Below are 17,247 nucleotides of genomic sequence, written 5' to 3'. Positions count from 1 at the left end.
GCTGTACAGCAGATATTAACACAACATTTTAAATCAAGTACACTTCAATAAAATACTTTAAAAAAAAATACAGCTGCAGAGTAGAGGGAGCAGGCGAGCTGCCTTGTTAGGCGCTCAAGGAAAACCTGAGCTGGAGGCTCCACGTGAGTTGACGGGGGTGTGGTTGCTGGAAAAGCCAGTGTGATGGTGGGTGATGTCAATGCAAGAAGAGGGTCCATGGAGAGGTGAGAGACCACCATCCTCTGGGCTGACCTGGGGCCACTTGGGCCTGCTCTATAAGGAGGGGACAAGCACGGGTGCAGCGGAATGACCTGGAAAGCTTACAGGGTCAGAGATCCCAGAGGCAGAAAACAGAGCAGCAAGCCATGGAGTTAGACGGGGGCCTGGGCTGTGACCCCATCTCTGCATGTCCTGTGACCTCTGACGAGTCCTTAACCTCCTTGAGCCTCAGTTTCCTCATCAGTGAAATGGGGTGTTCACAGGGCCTCTTCTCAGGGTTGTTGTGTGGATTCTGTGTGAAGAACTGAGCCCAGGGGAGGCGCCCAGGGAACGGTGGGTCTGAGGAGCTGGGCCCAGCTGGAGAAGAGTTGGCAGCGCCCTGTAAGCCGCGTGCACCATGGGGAGAGCTGCCCTGTGTCTGCCCCACCACACACACACACAAGCGCACGTGGCTGTGGACCCAGAGCGGGACCCGGGCGAGGAACTTCCTGGACGTGGACTGAGGTCTGATGTTGGGAGGTCCCGACCAGCAGGAGTGGCTTGAGACACAAGGGGCTGCCTCGGGGTCAAGAGGACAGAAGGCTCCGGGAGGTCCAGAACTTGTCTGGGACAGCTCAGAGAGCCAGATCTGAACCCGAGACTCTGAGCACAGAGCGAGCGCTCGTGACCTCCACACAGGAGGACAGCGGGGAGAGGAGAGACAGCAGAGGAGGGAAGCTCAGCGACATGGGGGCCGTGAGGGAGGCGCCGACCCCAGGCAGGGCGGGGACGTGGCCTCCCCAGGAGGGGCGGGGCGGGGCCGCGGCAGGGGCGCTACTTACGGGTAGTAGGAGTAGGCATAGTGGTTTCTCCTGGCAGCGTGCAAAGAGAACACACAGGTGGGCCACGGTTCGTGCACAAGGCGGGGCCAGGGTGGCACCACCAGCGGGAGGGGCCTGGTGCTTTCTCTGCTGGGGACCGGGCTGGCCGGGGACCGATGGGTCAGAGGGCCTTCTCTGACCCAAGGGCTGGCCCGGCTCCTTCTAGAACCTTCCCCAAGCCCACTGCTGGAGTGAGAAGGAGGTGGGAAAGGGCCTGGAGGGAAGCAGAGCTTTTACACATATGTGTTCACAAAGAGAAATACTCACATATGCAGACACAATCATGGATACACACACTCACACAGAAGCACATGGACACACTCATGCACTTACAAACGCAGATCTATGACACACGTGCAGACACTCAGACACATGTACTCAAGCACACACACTGACACACACAGATACATACACAGACATATATTCACAAACACACACTCACATAGAAACACATGGACTCACTCATGTACTTACAAACACAGACCTATGACATACATACAGACACTCAGACACCTGGACTCACACACACTGGCACACACAGATACATACACAGACATGTATTCACACACACACTCACACAGATGACTGCACTCACACACTCAAGGTAACTGTGCACTCACCCTTGCAGACCACCCCACCGCGGTCCCCATGCCACCCCCTGCCCCCCACAGGCTCCCTGCCCCTGAGGGGACAGTCCTCTGCAAGCCAGGAAGAAATGAGCAGCCAGGAAGGGGAGGGGGGCTGGACGCCAGGACCAACTGGGGCCACCCTCAGCCACCCAGACTGCCCCTGGGTGTGGGGTCCACTAAAGGAGCCACATGGCCCCCTCAGGAGCAACCAGAGCACAGGTGGGCCAGGAGCCCTGACGGGACCTCGAGGCACCAGCAGTGGGGTCGCAGGACAGGTCTGATCCCACCTTCCCACTGGGGAGCCGGGTCCCGGAGAGTCATGTCAGCCCGCGGCTCCCGGGGAGTCAACGAGAGTCCAGACAAGGCCCAGGACCCTGACCCCAGAGCCAGCCCCTCTTGAGGCCCCTTCCAGGCCCACTCCAGGGGCCTCCACTCACCCGCCCCCACGTCACCCCATCAGCAGGGAGAGGAAGGCAAGGAGAGGGGAGGGGAAGACGGAGGCCCAGCCAGGGCGGGACACTGGCTCAAGGTCACACAGCATGTCTCCCGTGCCAGGGACAGAGAAGCAATCTAAGGCCCTGAGCTGGTCATAGTGGCCCTGAGGGCAGGGAGATGGGCTGAAGGAGTGGCATTCTTCTGGTCTCAGCTGAACTGTCATAACTTCAAAAGGGCAGATCCTAAGGACTCCCCCACAATCACCAACTACATCAGTTCCCCCTTTACTCTCTCTCTGCCCCTTCACCCTGACACCCTGGTCTTTTCACAATTTGTAATCACACATTTGTGCTTTTTTTAGTTTAATGCCAGGCTCCCAACCCATAGCCACAAAGCACAAGAGGACAGCATCCTGGTTGCTTTTGCCCACTGTGGATCCCCAGGGCCCAGGACAGTGCCCAGGGAATATGTATTCCCTCGATACAGATTTTATTAAACTGAGTAATCAATAAATGAAGAAAAATAACTAAAAGAACTCCACCTCTATGAGCTTCCATTTTCTCCTCTAAACAAGTGAGGTTAAAAATAATCCCTTCCCGGACAGCAAGCATACACCCGGCCCTTCCCTGCCCCCTCTGCTTGCTGGGTGGGGGCACGGGTTCAGGAGGACCCGAGTCATCCATAAGTCATACACAGAGGACCCGGGGGACACACAGGCAACAAGACAGAACTTCCTCTGCCCTCATGCAGTTCTCAGTCCAGCAGGGAAGAGAAACACTGTGCAAAGCCTGCGAGTGTGTGAGGGAAGTGCAGGGTGGGGTAGGCAGGGTGGGGAAGTGCTGCAAAGGGAAGTGGGGAGGGTCTCCGGAAGCAGAACCAAAGGGTCCAACTGGCCTGGGGCACCCCTGAGTTCCCAGGGGCAGGTGCATCCAGCCTCACTCTCCAGGGGGCAGGATGAAGAGGCTGAGACCTGCTCTCAGCCACCTCCTCCCCACCCTGGGTGCCTCCTTCCTGCAATAGGGTGCACGGGAGCTCCCTGGGGGCTGCTCTCCCCAGCAACCTCCTAATCTGTCCATTTCATCCATACCCCAGGTTGATCTGAACACCCCCATCCCTGCCAGAGCTGCTCTGCCCCACGGCACCCACGGTGCAGACTGAGGGAGCCCTCGGGAGCACAGTGAACCCGAAAGGCCAGGTAGGATTAGGGGGAAAGCAGCAAGGGGCTACAGAAGAGGACTGAATGGCTTTTAGAGGATCTAAGAAGGAACAGGGCGGGGGCAGGTGGCTACAGGGAAGGGATCCTAGAGGCTTCCAGTAGCAGCTGCATGAAGTGGAGGGCTTCCCAGTGAGGCCCTGGCAGCATCTCTCCTGGGCCTAGCACTCTCTTTGCTGGGGTGGGTGACCTTCCCTACTTTGCCAGTCTTCCCCAAGAGAAGATCTGGAGAGACTCAAATACCACCGGCAGTCCCCCAAATCTGACCCCTCCCTTACAGCCCTCTATCTGTGCCACTCCCCACTCCCCAGGGCCTCGCCCCCTATAGGAACCACTGTGTGCCAGCCGTGGTGAGGCCCTTCACATGCCCGGGCCGTAAGAAGGATGAGCTTTGTGGTCAGGCCTGGGTCCAGTCAGGACCTGCTACTTAAAGTGACATGGGCAAGTCGCTTAATAATAGTTTCCCAACCTGTGAAAAGGAACTTAGATCTGCTTTGTGGGTCAGGATCCAGGAAGGAAAAATTCCCTGATGTCTCCCGAGTGCCGGAACAACGCCTGGTACACAGTAGGTGATCAGTAACTACGGTTCTAATGGGTGATGTGTGGAGAGCTCTTGGCACAGTGTAATACTCATTAAATGAGAGTTTAAATGATTTTGCCTCAGGAAGCTTCACAGGGAACAATCAGAGCCTGATGCCCTGAACAGACCATCCCAGCACCCTACTGCTGGCATGCCCCCATCCCGAGACTCTTGGGGAGAGTCTCTCTCCTGCTGGTGCCTGGCCTCAGGCCAGGGGGGCCCTGCCCAGTTCTCCCTCATCTCCCTGGATCCTGCTTATCTGCTCCTGACAGCCCAGAGACCCAGAGCCAACCCATCCACGTGTGCCCAACTTGGCAGCAGCAAGGGCTGCAGAAGCCAGAGCCCAGGAGGGGAGAGGGTGGAGCAGACTCTGCCTCTGGCTCCCGGGGTGACCTTGGGCAGGTCTCTGACCCTCTCTGGGCCTCAGCATCTCCATCCCTCAACTAAGGGGCTTGGACCACAGTGTCCTGGCGTTGCCTGGGAGGGAATGAGAGGTGGGGCAGGGTCTCAGAAGCCCACCAAGCTCCAAACTAAGGCTCAGTCTCTAGTGTTCCATGTACTGGCTCTCGGGAGGGGTTCATTTAGTGTTTTGAAGATAGGTTCCGCTGCTTTTGGAAGACAGGAAAACCACGAGGCTAGACATCCTTGAACTACAATGGCAGCTCTCAGTTTCCAGGCTCTGAGCCTCCACAGTTCTAAACTCGGAGCTTCTCAGAATCTCACATCCTGGATTTCTAAAACTCCAAAACCGTTTAAGTTCTAGGTTCTAAGATAGGCTGGGATTCACTCCACCCACTGTGAAATGTACCCGAAAGTGCCTCTCACACAAACATAAGGCTAGACCTTTGAGGCCTGGGAAATGGCAAGGGCAGGAAGGGAGGTCTCCTCTAAGTCACGGGCCCAGAAGGACTCCTCAGGGATCAACAGTAACAGAGCCCAGGGCAAGCTGAGCCCAAGAGAAGATGAGCCTGGGAAAAGCCGCTGCTCAGGGTCCTCAGTGTGAAGGGGAGTGAGCCCCGCCTACTGCTCAGGGTCAACACGCCAACCCCGTGGTTAGGGCAGACGTGACAGCAAAAGATCTCTTGTGCACTGAGGATGCCAAGTCAGGTTACCTCCCCACCATCCCCATCAGAACAGCCCAGCGGGCACAGGCGGGTGGGGCCCACTCCCAGCATGACTCCTTGGCAGCAGGCACTGAGAGTCTTTCCCTGGACAGGGGCACCTGGCACCGGCCAGACCTGGGCTCCAGCCAAGCCATTCTGGGGCAGCTCCATCTGCAGAGTCTTGGGCTTCCCCTCACCGGCTTAGGTCGATCCACAGGCCTGATGCCCAGGTTGGCAGCCCTCCACACGCCCGCCAGGCGGCTGCCCGACCAGCCCTCAGCCTCCTCTCTGCTCACCAGGCCTCAGACAGGCAGAAGCCCCGGGTGGGCCAGGGCACTGGCCTCACTCACCCCTTTCGGATGATAATAATAATGGCCCCCAGCAGGAGGATGAGGACAGCAAGGCCCCCCGCACAGATGCCCAGGATGAGTCCCATCTCCTCCGACTTCTGGGACACCTCCAGGGGCTGTTTGCTTTCCTTGCAGGCGGCTGGGGAGAACAACAGAGGACAGAGGATCAGAGGGGAGGTGGGGACCACCTTCCCCCAGCTTGCAGAGGTCTAAACTCCGGGAGTTGGTGATGGACAGGGAAGCCTGGCGTGAGGCAATCCACAGGGGTCGCAAAGAGTCAGACATGACTGAGCGACTGAACTGAAGCCCCAAGGAATAAACCAGGCTGCACAAACAGGTGCACAGGAACATCTGCCCATCATCCTCAGCACACGTCCCGCCTTCCAGTCGATCAGACCCATCTCTCACCATCCCTCCCACCTTCCGCATCCCCCGGTCAGAGGCCTTACGTGCCCTGTGCCCCTATCTGGAATAGCTCCTCATCAGAACAGCCCAGCAGGCACAGGAGGGTTGTGCCCACTGCGATGCCCTCTCTCCTGCCTCAAATCCTCCCCAACCTTCAGTGGATGGGGGATGGAGGATGTGTGTGGGGCCTTCAGACGCAGCCTCCCACCCTCCTGGGAGGCAACAAGGGGAGAGAATTACATATCAAGGGCTCGGTTAGGGCATCTCAGGACAGGGAGCCACCCACATGCCCTATCTGCGAGCAGCATCAATCCCAACACTACAGGGTCCATGCTGTCCCCCTTCTCCCCACAGGAAAGGAGGCAGCTACAGACTCCAGGACCAGGGTCCAGTACCCACCACCCCATTCCTGACCACAGTGGCTCACCCTCTGCCAGGCCCCTTCCGTGACCATGGTGGTGTGAGGGTGTGTGCCCCTACTGCCCAGGCTGGGAGAAGGAGCCCTCGAGATGGGGCACACAGGGCCCAAGAAGGGAAATGTTTCCTGGCCCACCCCCAGTCTGCCAGATCTCCCGCCTCTGCTCCCACAGGCCTGAGTGCCCAGCGCCCACCTCCCCAGAGCCCAGCAAGTAAGAGACCCGCGGCTGAAGGACTGAATCCAGGGGGACTTACCCTTCCGGGCGAGGCGGATGCAATTCAGCCGGGTCTCCTGGAGGCACAGATGGGGCGGGTCTCAGCACCGTTGAAGCCACGACCTGACCCTCCCCAGAGGCAACCTTAGACAGGCTGTCTTGGCCCTGGTCAGGGCGTTTCAGGTGTGAACTCTAACTAAACACACCCCACTGGCAGGAGGGTCGAGAGGGAACCGGGGACGGAGGGGCCAAGAAGGGGTGGAGCCTACAAATAGGGCGATGCCTTAGGAAAGTGGAATGAGATGGGTGGAAACAGGAGAAAAAAAAAAAAATAACAGCACAAGGAGCGGGTAAGGAGGAGATGCTCAGAAATGAGGGTAGAGCTTAGGTCCAGGGGTCCGCTTGGCCAGGAGGCAGCCCGGAAAGGAGTGATCCAAGGAGAGAGGAGCCTGGAGAAGGGCGGGCCTTCAGGGAGAAGGTGGGTCCTAGGCTTCAAGGTCAGGTGAAAGCGAGAAGCGGAGAGGGACACCCTCTGGAGCCAGAGGAACCTGAGATGGAAGACTTAGGCCTCAAGAGGTGGCAGAGACCAGACTGGGAGCTTGGATAGCAGTGAATCTGGGAAACTCCCACCAAGCTCCTCTGTCATCTCTGGGATTCTCCAGGCAGGAATACTGGAGCGGGTTGCCATGCCCTTCTCCAGGGGATCTCCCCGACCCAGGAGATCAAACTCGAGTCTCCTGCATCGGAGGCAAATCTTTTACTTTCTGAGCCACCAGGAAGAAGCCCCCCAGAAAGGGTTAGTACTGGAGAGAAGGTGTCTCGGGTTAGGAGGGCAGGGCTCAGGTGGGTGGGCGGAGGTGGACAGGGCTACAGGAGGCCTGGGTGCAAGGTGGAGAAGGAGGTAGGGAATACGGCCGGTGGGAGGCGAAAGGTGGAGGGGTGGAGGATGGGGCATTGTCTCCAGCCTCTGCAGCAGCCTGCTCCGACCTGTCCTGAGCCTGCTCACCCTCACCCAACCACCCCCACATCACCCCGGCCAGCCCCTCACCCCCTTCAGGTGGCTTGCTGCCTGGAAGTAGATGAGGTATGCCTTCCTGGGCTCAAGCGGTGGGTTCCAGAAGCCACGATAGGTCTGGTTGTCACCCACGGTGAAGGGCATGGCCTCAGGAAGACTGCTGGCCGCCAGTTCAGCCCCGAAGTAGTGCACCAGGCCCCGGGCCAGCGCCGCATCAAAGGTCAGCGGCACCGGGAAGCAGTCTTGGGCACCAGGCTCCCGCCGGAGTCTCCGTGGCCGCTCCTCCTCCACAATCACCTGGTACACACTGGACATGAGGAGGGGACAGCGCAGTGGTCACGGTGGCCAGAGGACCGGGAGAGCCATCTGGTGACTAATGGTGACGGCTTTGGGGTCAGGCTCAGAACAGCCCTCATCTCAGCTCTGTCTCTTACTAGCTGGGCAAGTCACTTAGGCTCCCTGGGCCTTAGTTTTCTCCTCTGTAAAATGGGAATGATTACAGGATGGCTCCATAAGGTAGAGGTGAGCAAAGAGGCAAGTTTAACAAGCAGCCAGTGCCTGGCAACTGTTATTACTGTAACTAAGGCTGAAAGTATGCGGGCCCTGCTCAAGCCAACCGAGGCCTGAAGCTCCACCCTGACTCCCAGGGCCTGGGAACCTCAAGCCCCGGGCTCCAACCAGGTTCCCAACTGCTCCCTCTAGGCCTCAGTAAATTCGAGTAAGACACAATGCATTCATTCATCCAGAAAGTTTTTACTGAGCTCAGACATGAGTCCTGTGCTGGGCACTTGGGGCTCTGGGCTTCCTGGAACTGGCCTCCAGTCGGGGAGCCAGTCACTGAGCAGGCAAACGAGGTCACACTAAACCTACATCTCGAATACCCTCCCAACCCGGAGGCAGCCCTGGGTCTGCAGCTCTGAGCCTGCCGTCACCCAGGCCTGATGGCTGATTTGTGCTCCCTCGTCTCTGTCTCCTGACCCCATCTTGTGTGGTTCTATTTATTTTCATCACTGTACTGAATGGCCTTGTGCTGTGAGCGCCTCCAAATCCTCTGTGGAACAAAGCCAAGGGTAAATAAATGAATGCTGACAAATTTAAATCTTTCCACTCCCAGCCTCGGTCACGTCTTGGCGTGTGACACCCCATACTGACAGCCTGCACTCTGGGAAAGTAGAAATGTCTTTTCCTTGCTCTCCAGCTGTTTCTTCTTAGCTCCCAAGTTAGGAGGGAATCACCCCAGCACCCTAGGATTTAGGCCAGACAGGTTCATCCCATCATTAGCCAGCCCAGGCCCCTCTCAGCCTCCATTTCCCAGGCCTCCCCTGACCCCAAGTCCCACCAGGAGATGCTAATAATCATGAACCATGAACAAAGCACATCTTGATCTGGGACAATCCCCATAAGGCACTGAGGAAAGGGAGGCTTAGAGAGGTGAAGGGACATGTCCAAGGTCACACAGCCATCAGGCCTCTCCACTCAAGTGGTCCACCCCTCACCCCAACCCAGGCTTGCCTGGGACGCTGACCGGGCCTGCTCACAGGATCCCCCAAAAGGACAAGGGAAGGAGAAGGTGCTGGGTTTCCCAACTCCTCCCAATTCAGAGGCTCCAGCGCCCTGAGCCTCCTGCAAAATGCCAAATTCCCCTGAGCTGCTTCTGGCAGCTCCCCTTAGGGTCCGGGAATCAGCCCAAAGCAGACTGTGCAGTGGTAAATACAGGAAGGCAAAGCAGGAGGAAAGAATGGAAGCGGGCAGGAGTGAGGAAGTGAGGGAGTGCCGAGAGCACCTGGGAAACCCCCTGCTTTCTTGGGGGGTCTCAGTAGGGCCCTCTCATGGCCAAACACAGGCTGTCACCCTCTCCCAGTGCCTGAGCCTTTATGGAAGGAGGGCGTGGACCAGAGGGCCAGGGAGGCTCTGTGACTTCAAGGAAAGGTACAGGCTGTGCAGACAGACCAGGCTTTCAAATCCCAGCGCTATCGCTCACCAGCCGTGCGGCCTCGGGGGCACATTATTCAGGCTCTCTGAGCCTGCTTCCTGATGTGGAAAATAAGGGTGCTGACACCCACTCCACCAGCTGCTATGAGGATCAAACGACTCATGCAGGTACAGTCCCTAAGATGACGTCTGGCCGACAGGAAGTGTGTGCACACGTTGCACAAACACACACTATCTCACATACACACACATCACACCCACATCACACACACATACACACACACACACACACCCCATCTTATCTCCAGCACCTTCTCCCCAACAGAAACAGTCACTCCTGCATCCGCTTTCTCTGCAAAGAAGTAGGGAAGCCAAGCTCTCGGCCACTCCAGAGAGATGACCCCATGAGGCCAGATGCCCTAGCCTTCCAGAAATCTCATCCTTGTGTCTCCCTCGACAGGAGCCCCCAGGGGGAGAGCTGAGGAGAAATAAGGCTCCAAGGTGTCAGAGGTAGGCCCTCTGGAGAATCCGAACAATCTCCTGTTCAAGATCTCATGACAGTCACCACCAGACAGCCCACAGCCACAGAGGGGAGTGACTGCAGGTCTTCCACCTCCCCAGGATCACAGAACGTCCTCCTCCCGACACTCTGAACCCTGAGTGGGAAACTGAGGGAAGACAAGGGTGAGCGGGCCTGGGTGGGGGTCCTAGGTCAGAGGACAGGCCTCTTCTTTCACCGCCCTGACCTCCCGCCCCTCCGTTACACGCATGCCCACCTGATGGGCGCCCCGCGGCCCTGCGCCGGCCTCAGCAGCACAGTGATGGTGTTTTCAGACTCGCCCAGCGGCGACGGCATGTCAGCGTAATCAAAGCTGGGCGCTGGGGGAGGAGGGGACAAGGACATAAGCCCGGAGCCTGGTCGCTGCACCAGGAAGGCCGGGCCTCCAGGCTCCTTGACCTCTGACCTCAGACCGCTTCCCCTTCAGCCTCTGCCTCCAGCCCTTGGACTCCACCAACCATCTCCAGAACCCTCTGAGTTAATCCTCCCTGACCCGACCTCAGCCTCTAAATGGTACATTTATCTCAGCAGGAGTCCTCCATTGCCACCCGCAGGAAGCCCCACCTCCGTGCCCAGGGGACTCCAGGCCTCCCCAAAGGGGCCAGGCTAGGTCAGGAGGGGCCCACCTGAGATGTTGGTGGTGATTTCGGTGAGCGCTGCCTGGCCGAAGCCTTTGCCCGTGCGTGCCCGCACCGAGAACAGGTAGGTCGTGCCCGGGTGCAGATTGGAGAAGACATGATAGGTCTCGTTGCGGAGCTTGGAGATGGTACGCCGTGGGCCCGGCACATTCACCGCCGGGTCTGATGACTCAACACTCTGGTAGCTGATCTAGGGGCAGAATGGGCAAGTAGGCAGGCTCAGGGATGGGGAAGTAGCCTCCCACCCAGCATGGTTCAGGTGAGCCAGGGAAATGGTTGGGCAAAGGGGGAGGCTTAGGGGGACCATGGGTACCCCTCAGTCCAGGCCTCTGGGTACCTTTGCCTTCTGCCTTCAGGGTCCCCATCACCCACAGGGTATGGACCCCAGCCATAGCTGAAGAAACTCCAATGATCACCTCTGTGATCACCGTACACCGTCCACCAGAGGCCCACCCACCTCATACTGAGTGATGAGGCCATTGGGTTCCTGGGGCTCCTCCCACTTGAGGAAGATCATGTCCTCCAGCGGAGTGAAGGTCAGGGACTCAGCCGCGATCCCGCCAGGCACTGTGAGAGAAAGATGACACGGGGCAGGGTAAAGCAAGCTTTGGAACCAGATACCTGGGTTCAGATTCCAGCCTTGCCATTTTCTAGCTGGGACACTTGGACCACTCAGCCTCTCTGAGCCTTGGCTTCTTCATCTGTGAAATGGGGATGACAACAGCACCTCCTCCACCGGAATTAAATGATGTGCTGTACATAAAGTCCCAAGGCAAATACCTGTCAGCACTCTCACATGGTTCGGCCTACGTCTGAGCACTCGAAAAGGGCAGCTGGCATTTTCATTACTGTGCAGGAGGCATTTCACAGAGAAGAATGAATACTCCTCTATTTTGTTCCAGCTGAGTGGTTTTCAGAAAATATAGACATTTGCCAGAAAAATGAAAACAATCGCCTTACAGTGGCAGGATTATGGGTGGAGATGTTTTCTTGTCTGAAAATTACTAATTACACAAACAATATGTTCAATGTAGAAAATCAAAATAAGCATAAAGAAAATTAATGGTACCAAGGGTTCCATCACCCAGAGATAAACACTGTCAACATTTCAACAGAAGCCCTTTCAGATACGGTTTTGTTTTGTTTTTATTTTAAGGTATCATCTTCACAGCTGGCTCAAGGAATTTCCTCTAGGAAGTGAATGGCCTTCTTTGTTTGGGAAAACACTTTGACAAACCTTTGTGGGGAAGCTGAACTTCTAAGATAGGGGAAAGCTGAAACCAAGATAACAGTGACAGCTCAAGTGCCTTGTGTTAAAATGAAGTTAACCAGGCAATTCCACTATTCACCCACCAAAATGTTAAAAGGAAAAAGACAATTCCAAGTGTTGGTGAGGATGCAGAGCAACTGCAATTTTCTCACACTGCTAGTAGGAGTGTAAATCAATACAGCCACTTGGGAAAACTGGATATGTCTCCTTATTATGAACACAAACCCTGAAATCTAGCCGTTCCACTCCTAGGCATAAATCCATCAAAAATGTGTAGATCTACCAAAAAAAAAAAGAATCTACAAGAATTTTATTTGCAGCACAATTTAAAATAGTTGAAAGCAACCCAAATGCCTGACAATAGTAAATAGGATGAATAAATATTCACATAATGGATTATTCAGCAGTGAGAATAAATTCTCTAGAACTGTACACACAACTTGCTGAATCTCTTAAGCATAAAGCTGAGACAGAGAAACCAGTCATAAAAAGAATATACACTGATCCAGAAAAGGTAAAACCACAACTACAGACCTATTGGTAGACTAAAGTCCTATTGGAAAGACTAAACTCCCAATGCTGACAACACCTCCTACTGGAGAGATTTCTGAGCACCTGGAGCACTCTGATACTGCTGTTGCTGTTCAGTCACTCAGTCATGTCTGACTCTTTGCGACCCCATTGACTGCAGCACGCCAGGCTTTCCTGTCTTTCATGGATGGGGATGCAAATGTATGGCCACTTTGGAAACCAGTTTGGCAATTTCTTATCAAGTCCAACATACACCTACACACAAAACAACACTCCCACTCATAGGTATCTTCCCAAGTAAACAAAAACTTAGTCCATTTGAATCAGCATGCCAATGTTCATAGCAGCTTCATTTGTTTTTTGGTTTTTTGAATGTATAATGTTGTAATTTAGTCTGGGTAGAACCGCAAGGGTTGCTACATGAACATCTCATGGTTTAGGTCATTATATACAACAGGTGTCCTGAAAACAGGGGTAGTTTTATCCTCCAAGTTACAGAGTCTCTAAAACGGCTTTTTTTTAAATTAATTTTTATTGGCGTATAGTTGCTTTACAATGTTGTGTTAGTTTCTACTGTAAGTGAATCAGCTATATGTATTAAAAAAAGAATATACACTATATGATTCCACTGATATAATGTTCGAAACCAAGCAGAAATTAGTCTGTGGCATCACAGGTCAGGATAATGATTACCTCTGGGAGCTGTGAGTGGCAGGGTACATAAAGGGGACTTCCGGGCTGCTGGTAATGCTTTTTCTTGGTCTGGTTGTGGGTTATCCTGATGTGCTCAGTCTAGGAGAATGCCAGGTTGAGCTGACCACTTAAGATAAGTACACTCCCTGTAAGTATTATACTAATACTTCAGTGAAAAGTATAAAACATTACATAATTAATATTAAAGAGAGGCAGGAGAAGAGGGACAGAGAAAAAAGAAAGAAAAACAAGGAGCCAAGTGAGGCCTGGCCAGGGTAGGGGGTGAAGCAGCCTCAACAATGTACCTTGGAGAAGGAAAGGGGAAAGGTCAACAGATTTTAAGAATGGAGCAGTCTGAGAGTCAACATGAGATTACTTGAGAAGGGTAGCAATACATGCTACCCCAAAATATGTCACTTGGAGTAAGGATTATTTTGAGTTCAACTGAGAAGGCAATATAGGAGCATACACAAGAAAAAATTCTCTACCCTCCCTACCCTCCCCCTACTTGCCTAAAAGTAGGACATAAATTTGCACAGGTGCCCCCCTCCCCTCTCTACCTGGTAGGACAGAAGTTAACCACTGAGAAACCTCTGGACTCCTATCAGCCCGGAGGAATCTACCTAACAAACTTTACTGTCCACCATTAGTTTCCCCATACATTTGGTTTCCCCTAATTTGCTGCCCCTAGAAGTTTGAAGTCCTTTTCTTTTGTCTTGTCGCTTTTCTAAAAATTCATTGTTCTTTGATTAAGATGCTATATAAACCCAAGTTCTTACCACTCTTTTGAGTTACTCATCACTGAGTACTCCCTATTATGTGCAAAGTGTGTGTTCATAAACTCCTGTTTCCTATAATAGAAAATAATCTGAATTATATATATGTGTATATATATTCATATATACATTATATAAGCTTTGGAAAGATTAATAAAATTTATTTTATTATATATAATAAACTGAATCCCTTTGCTTATGCCTAAAACTAACACAAGATTGCAAATTAACCACAGTTCAATTTTTAAGACTATATAACAAAAAATAAATAGAATTTATAGCAAAAAACTTTTTAATATTTTTATCTTATATTTATCTTGTTAATCTATCTTTGCTCAGTCAACTTACAGGATCCCAGCCAATGAACCTCAGATAGGCAGGAGAAAAAAGTTAAGTTTCTCCTCCCCTACATTTACAGATTTAGGGTAAACCCCTCCAGACTTCATTCCCACCCCCAGCAAATCCTCATCCGTGTAGGCCACAGGGCATACACACTTCCTCAGGTGAGTGGAGTTTTCTGGAAATTGAGGAAGGAGCTGAATTTTATATCTGGGCCACTGCTGTGCAGACAGAAAATTGTACATGTGAGGAAATAAACAAACAAAAAACTATTAACCAAGGAGCTTAGGGGTACCTGGGGATTTACAGCAATCTGGAGGAAGGTTTTGGACCTGTGCTGAGATCAGAACGTAGCTGTTAAGCAGCTCTCAAAGAGATGGCCAGGTCTGAAACCCAGCCCTGCTACCCATCTACTAGCAATGTGACCTCACCGCAGAATGGGACTGGTAACAGTAAACAGCCAGATGGGGTTGTCACGAGGTGCACGTGCATTAATATATAAAAAGCGTTGTGAAAATGACGAATGTTAGCTTGACCTAAGTGGAACAGTACACTCAACAATGACAGAATGCACATTTTTTCAAGTAGATACGGAACATTCACTAAAATTTAACCACATATCACTGGTGGTTCAGCTAGTAAAGATTCCACCTGCAATGCAGGAGACCTGGGTTCGATCCCCAGGTTGGGAAGATCCCCTGGAGAAGGAAACGGCTACCCACTCCACTATTCTGAGCTGGAGAATTCCATAGACTGTATAGTCCGTGGGGTCGCAAAGAGTCGGACTGAAAGACTTTCACTCACTCACAACCATATATCAGGCCATAAAGCATGGATCAAATTTCAAAATACCAAAATTAGAGTATGTACTCTGACTACAGTGTAAGCTAGAAATCAATAACAAAAAGATAATTAGAGAAATCCCAGTCAGAAATCAAACAACGTAATTCTAAATAACTCTTGGGTCAAAGAATGAATCATAACAGAAATCAGAAAATATTTTAAACTGAATGATACTGAATATAGGCTATATCAAAACTTGTGGGATAAAGCTAAAGCAGAACTGAGGGAAATGTATAGCTTTAAATGCATATATTAGAAATGAAGACAGGCTGAAAATCAATGATCTAACAAGCTTCCATATCAAAAAACTAAAAGAACAGCTGATGAAATGCAAAGAAAGCATTTTTAAAAAGAAATAGAACAGAACGTAAGTATACAAAAAAAATAATAAACTAGGCCAAAGTTTGGCTCTTTGTAAAGATTAATAAAATTTATATACCCTTACCAAGAATGAACATGAGAAAAAAAGAGAAGACACAAATTACCAATATCAGGCATGAAAAAGGGGATAGAACAATAGATCCTTCAGACATTCAATAAATATAACAAGAGAGTATTATAGCCAACTTTACGTCAAGACGGTTGACAATTTAAGTGAACTGATCAAATCCCTTAAAAACGCAGTACACCAAAACTGATACAAAGACTATAAAGTCTGAATATTCTAATATCTATTTTGAAAATTAAAATTGCTATTAAAAACCCTGCCACAATGAAAACTCCAGGCCGAAATGACTTCCCTGGTAAATGTTCCCAAACATTTTAAGGAAGAAATTATAACAGTTTTACCCAAAGTCTTCCAAGGAATAGTATTAGTATCATTACTCTGTTGTCATACAGTCGGCTTAATCCTAAGCAAAAAATCTCCTATGGCAGATTCAGTCTCAGACGTGTAGCGTCTGTGGGCGCCAGGGATCAGGAAGCCTCTTACCGTCCTCGTCTGTCTGGAAGGTGACTTCCTTGCCCTCTTTGCGCCCCTCGGGGTTAGTGAGGATGAGCCGCACGTGGACATTCCGGTAGGGCAGCAGGTTCTTGATGGTGTAGCGGCTGGCACCACGCTCCATCTTCACGCACTCCCGGACGGTCTGGTTGTGGCTGCTGCCCAGGGAGTAGTGATAGCACAGGGACACGGTGTAGGTGTGGCAACGCGTCACGTTGTAGCCCAGCGGCTCCCACTGCAGGGTCAGTTGGCGGGCCTGGATCTCAGCAAAAGCCAGGCCTTTGGGGGCCCGCATGGGCTCTGGGGAATCCAAGCAATAGAAAGGGTAGAAGAAATAGGAGGAGAAGCAGGATGAGAGAGAAAACATCAGGCAGCTGACTAGTATCGACCCTCACTTGCCCCCAAGAGTCCAAGAGACCCCTCAGTGCAGCAAAAAGGGAATAAAGTGTATGTTTTGGAGTCAGGCAGGCCCACATCTGAATCCTGGCTCTGTCGCTTGCAGCTGACAACTGTTGGCTAAGTCACTTTATCTCTCTGAGCCTTAGTTTCCTCATCTGCAAAATGGGATAACAGACTTGATCTCATAGGATGGCTGTGAGGTTTAAGGTAAAAAAACATGCAAAGCATGTGTAGCAATGGCTAATACACAATGTGAAAGTGGCTCAGTCATATCCGACTTTTTGCGACCCATGGACTACACATGTCATGGAATGCTCCAGGCCAGAATGCTAGAGTGGGTAACCTTTCCCTTCTCCAGGGGATCTTCCCGACCCAGGGATTGAACCAGGGTCTCCTGTATGGCAGGCAGATTCTTTACCAACTGAGCTATCAGGGAAGCTCCAATAGACAGTAAGCCATTGAAAATATTAGCTACAATTTTTTAAATAATACAGTTCACTTTCTATTCCAAATTCCTCCTGAAGGAAGTCAAGACAGTCTGAATCAACCAACTGTTGTATTTTTCTTCATTCTCTGTTAATTCCAAACTTTTTCTAAAACAGTTTACAGTAATATGTACAATATAATAATACAGAGAAGTCAGCATAATGCGGGAAATGAGAGCCAAATAGCTAAATAATGCCAGAGAATGTTAGGAAAATAGAAATGCATGCCATTAGGTCCCGCATGGAGCTATAAATATAAGGCTCAAATTAGGTGATAAGTTCCCTGGCTGCCAAAGAAAAAAGGGAAATACAATCTGTTCTATAAAGATGATGATGATGATGATGGCTGTAAACATTTATTGGGGGCTTTGTATGTGCCAAGCATTGCTCTAGATGCTTTA

General features: G+C 51.8%; 1 protein-coding gene across 2 annotated transcripts in view; it reads right to left on the bottom strand.

Moving 5' to 3' along the window:
• Nucleotides 1-17,247, bottom strand: part of PTPRU (protein tyrosine phosphatase receptor type U) — an 86,372-nt gene that overhangs the window by 33,518 nt on the left and 35,607 nt on the right. For both annotated transcript variants that reach the window (XM_055397569.2, XM_055397571.2), the window contains exons 8-14: nt 15,954-16,262; nt 11,028-11,137; nt 10,559-10,760; nt 10,150-10,252; nt 7,475-7,748; nt 6,467-6,503; nt 5,390-5,528 (exon numbers count right to left, since the gene is read on the bottom strand). In XM_055397569.2, coding sequence (XP_055253544.1) covers nt 5,390-5,528; nt 6,467-6,503; nt 7,475-7,748; nt 10,150-10,252; nt 10,559-10,760; nt 11,028-11,137; nt 15,954-16,262 — 1,174 coding nt within the window. The remainder of the gene's footprint in view (nt 1-5,389; nt 5,529-6,466; nt 6,504-7,474; nt 7,749-10,149; nt 10,253-10,558; nt 10,761-11,027; nt 11,138-15,953; nt 16,263-17,247) is intronic.

This window comes from Moschus berezovskii, chromosome 2, assembly GCF_049115385.1.
Source record: "Moschus berezovskii isolate FMDL1 chromosome 2, NW_MosBer_1.0, whole genome shotgun sequence".
Lineage (NCBI taxonomy): Eukaryota > Metazoa > Chordata > Mammalia > Artiodactyla > Moschidae > Moschus > Moschus berezovskii.
This window is presented reverse-complemented; position numbering and strand designations above follow the sequence as displayed.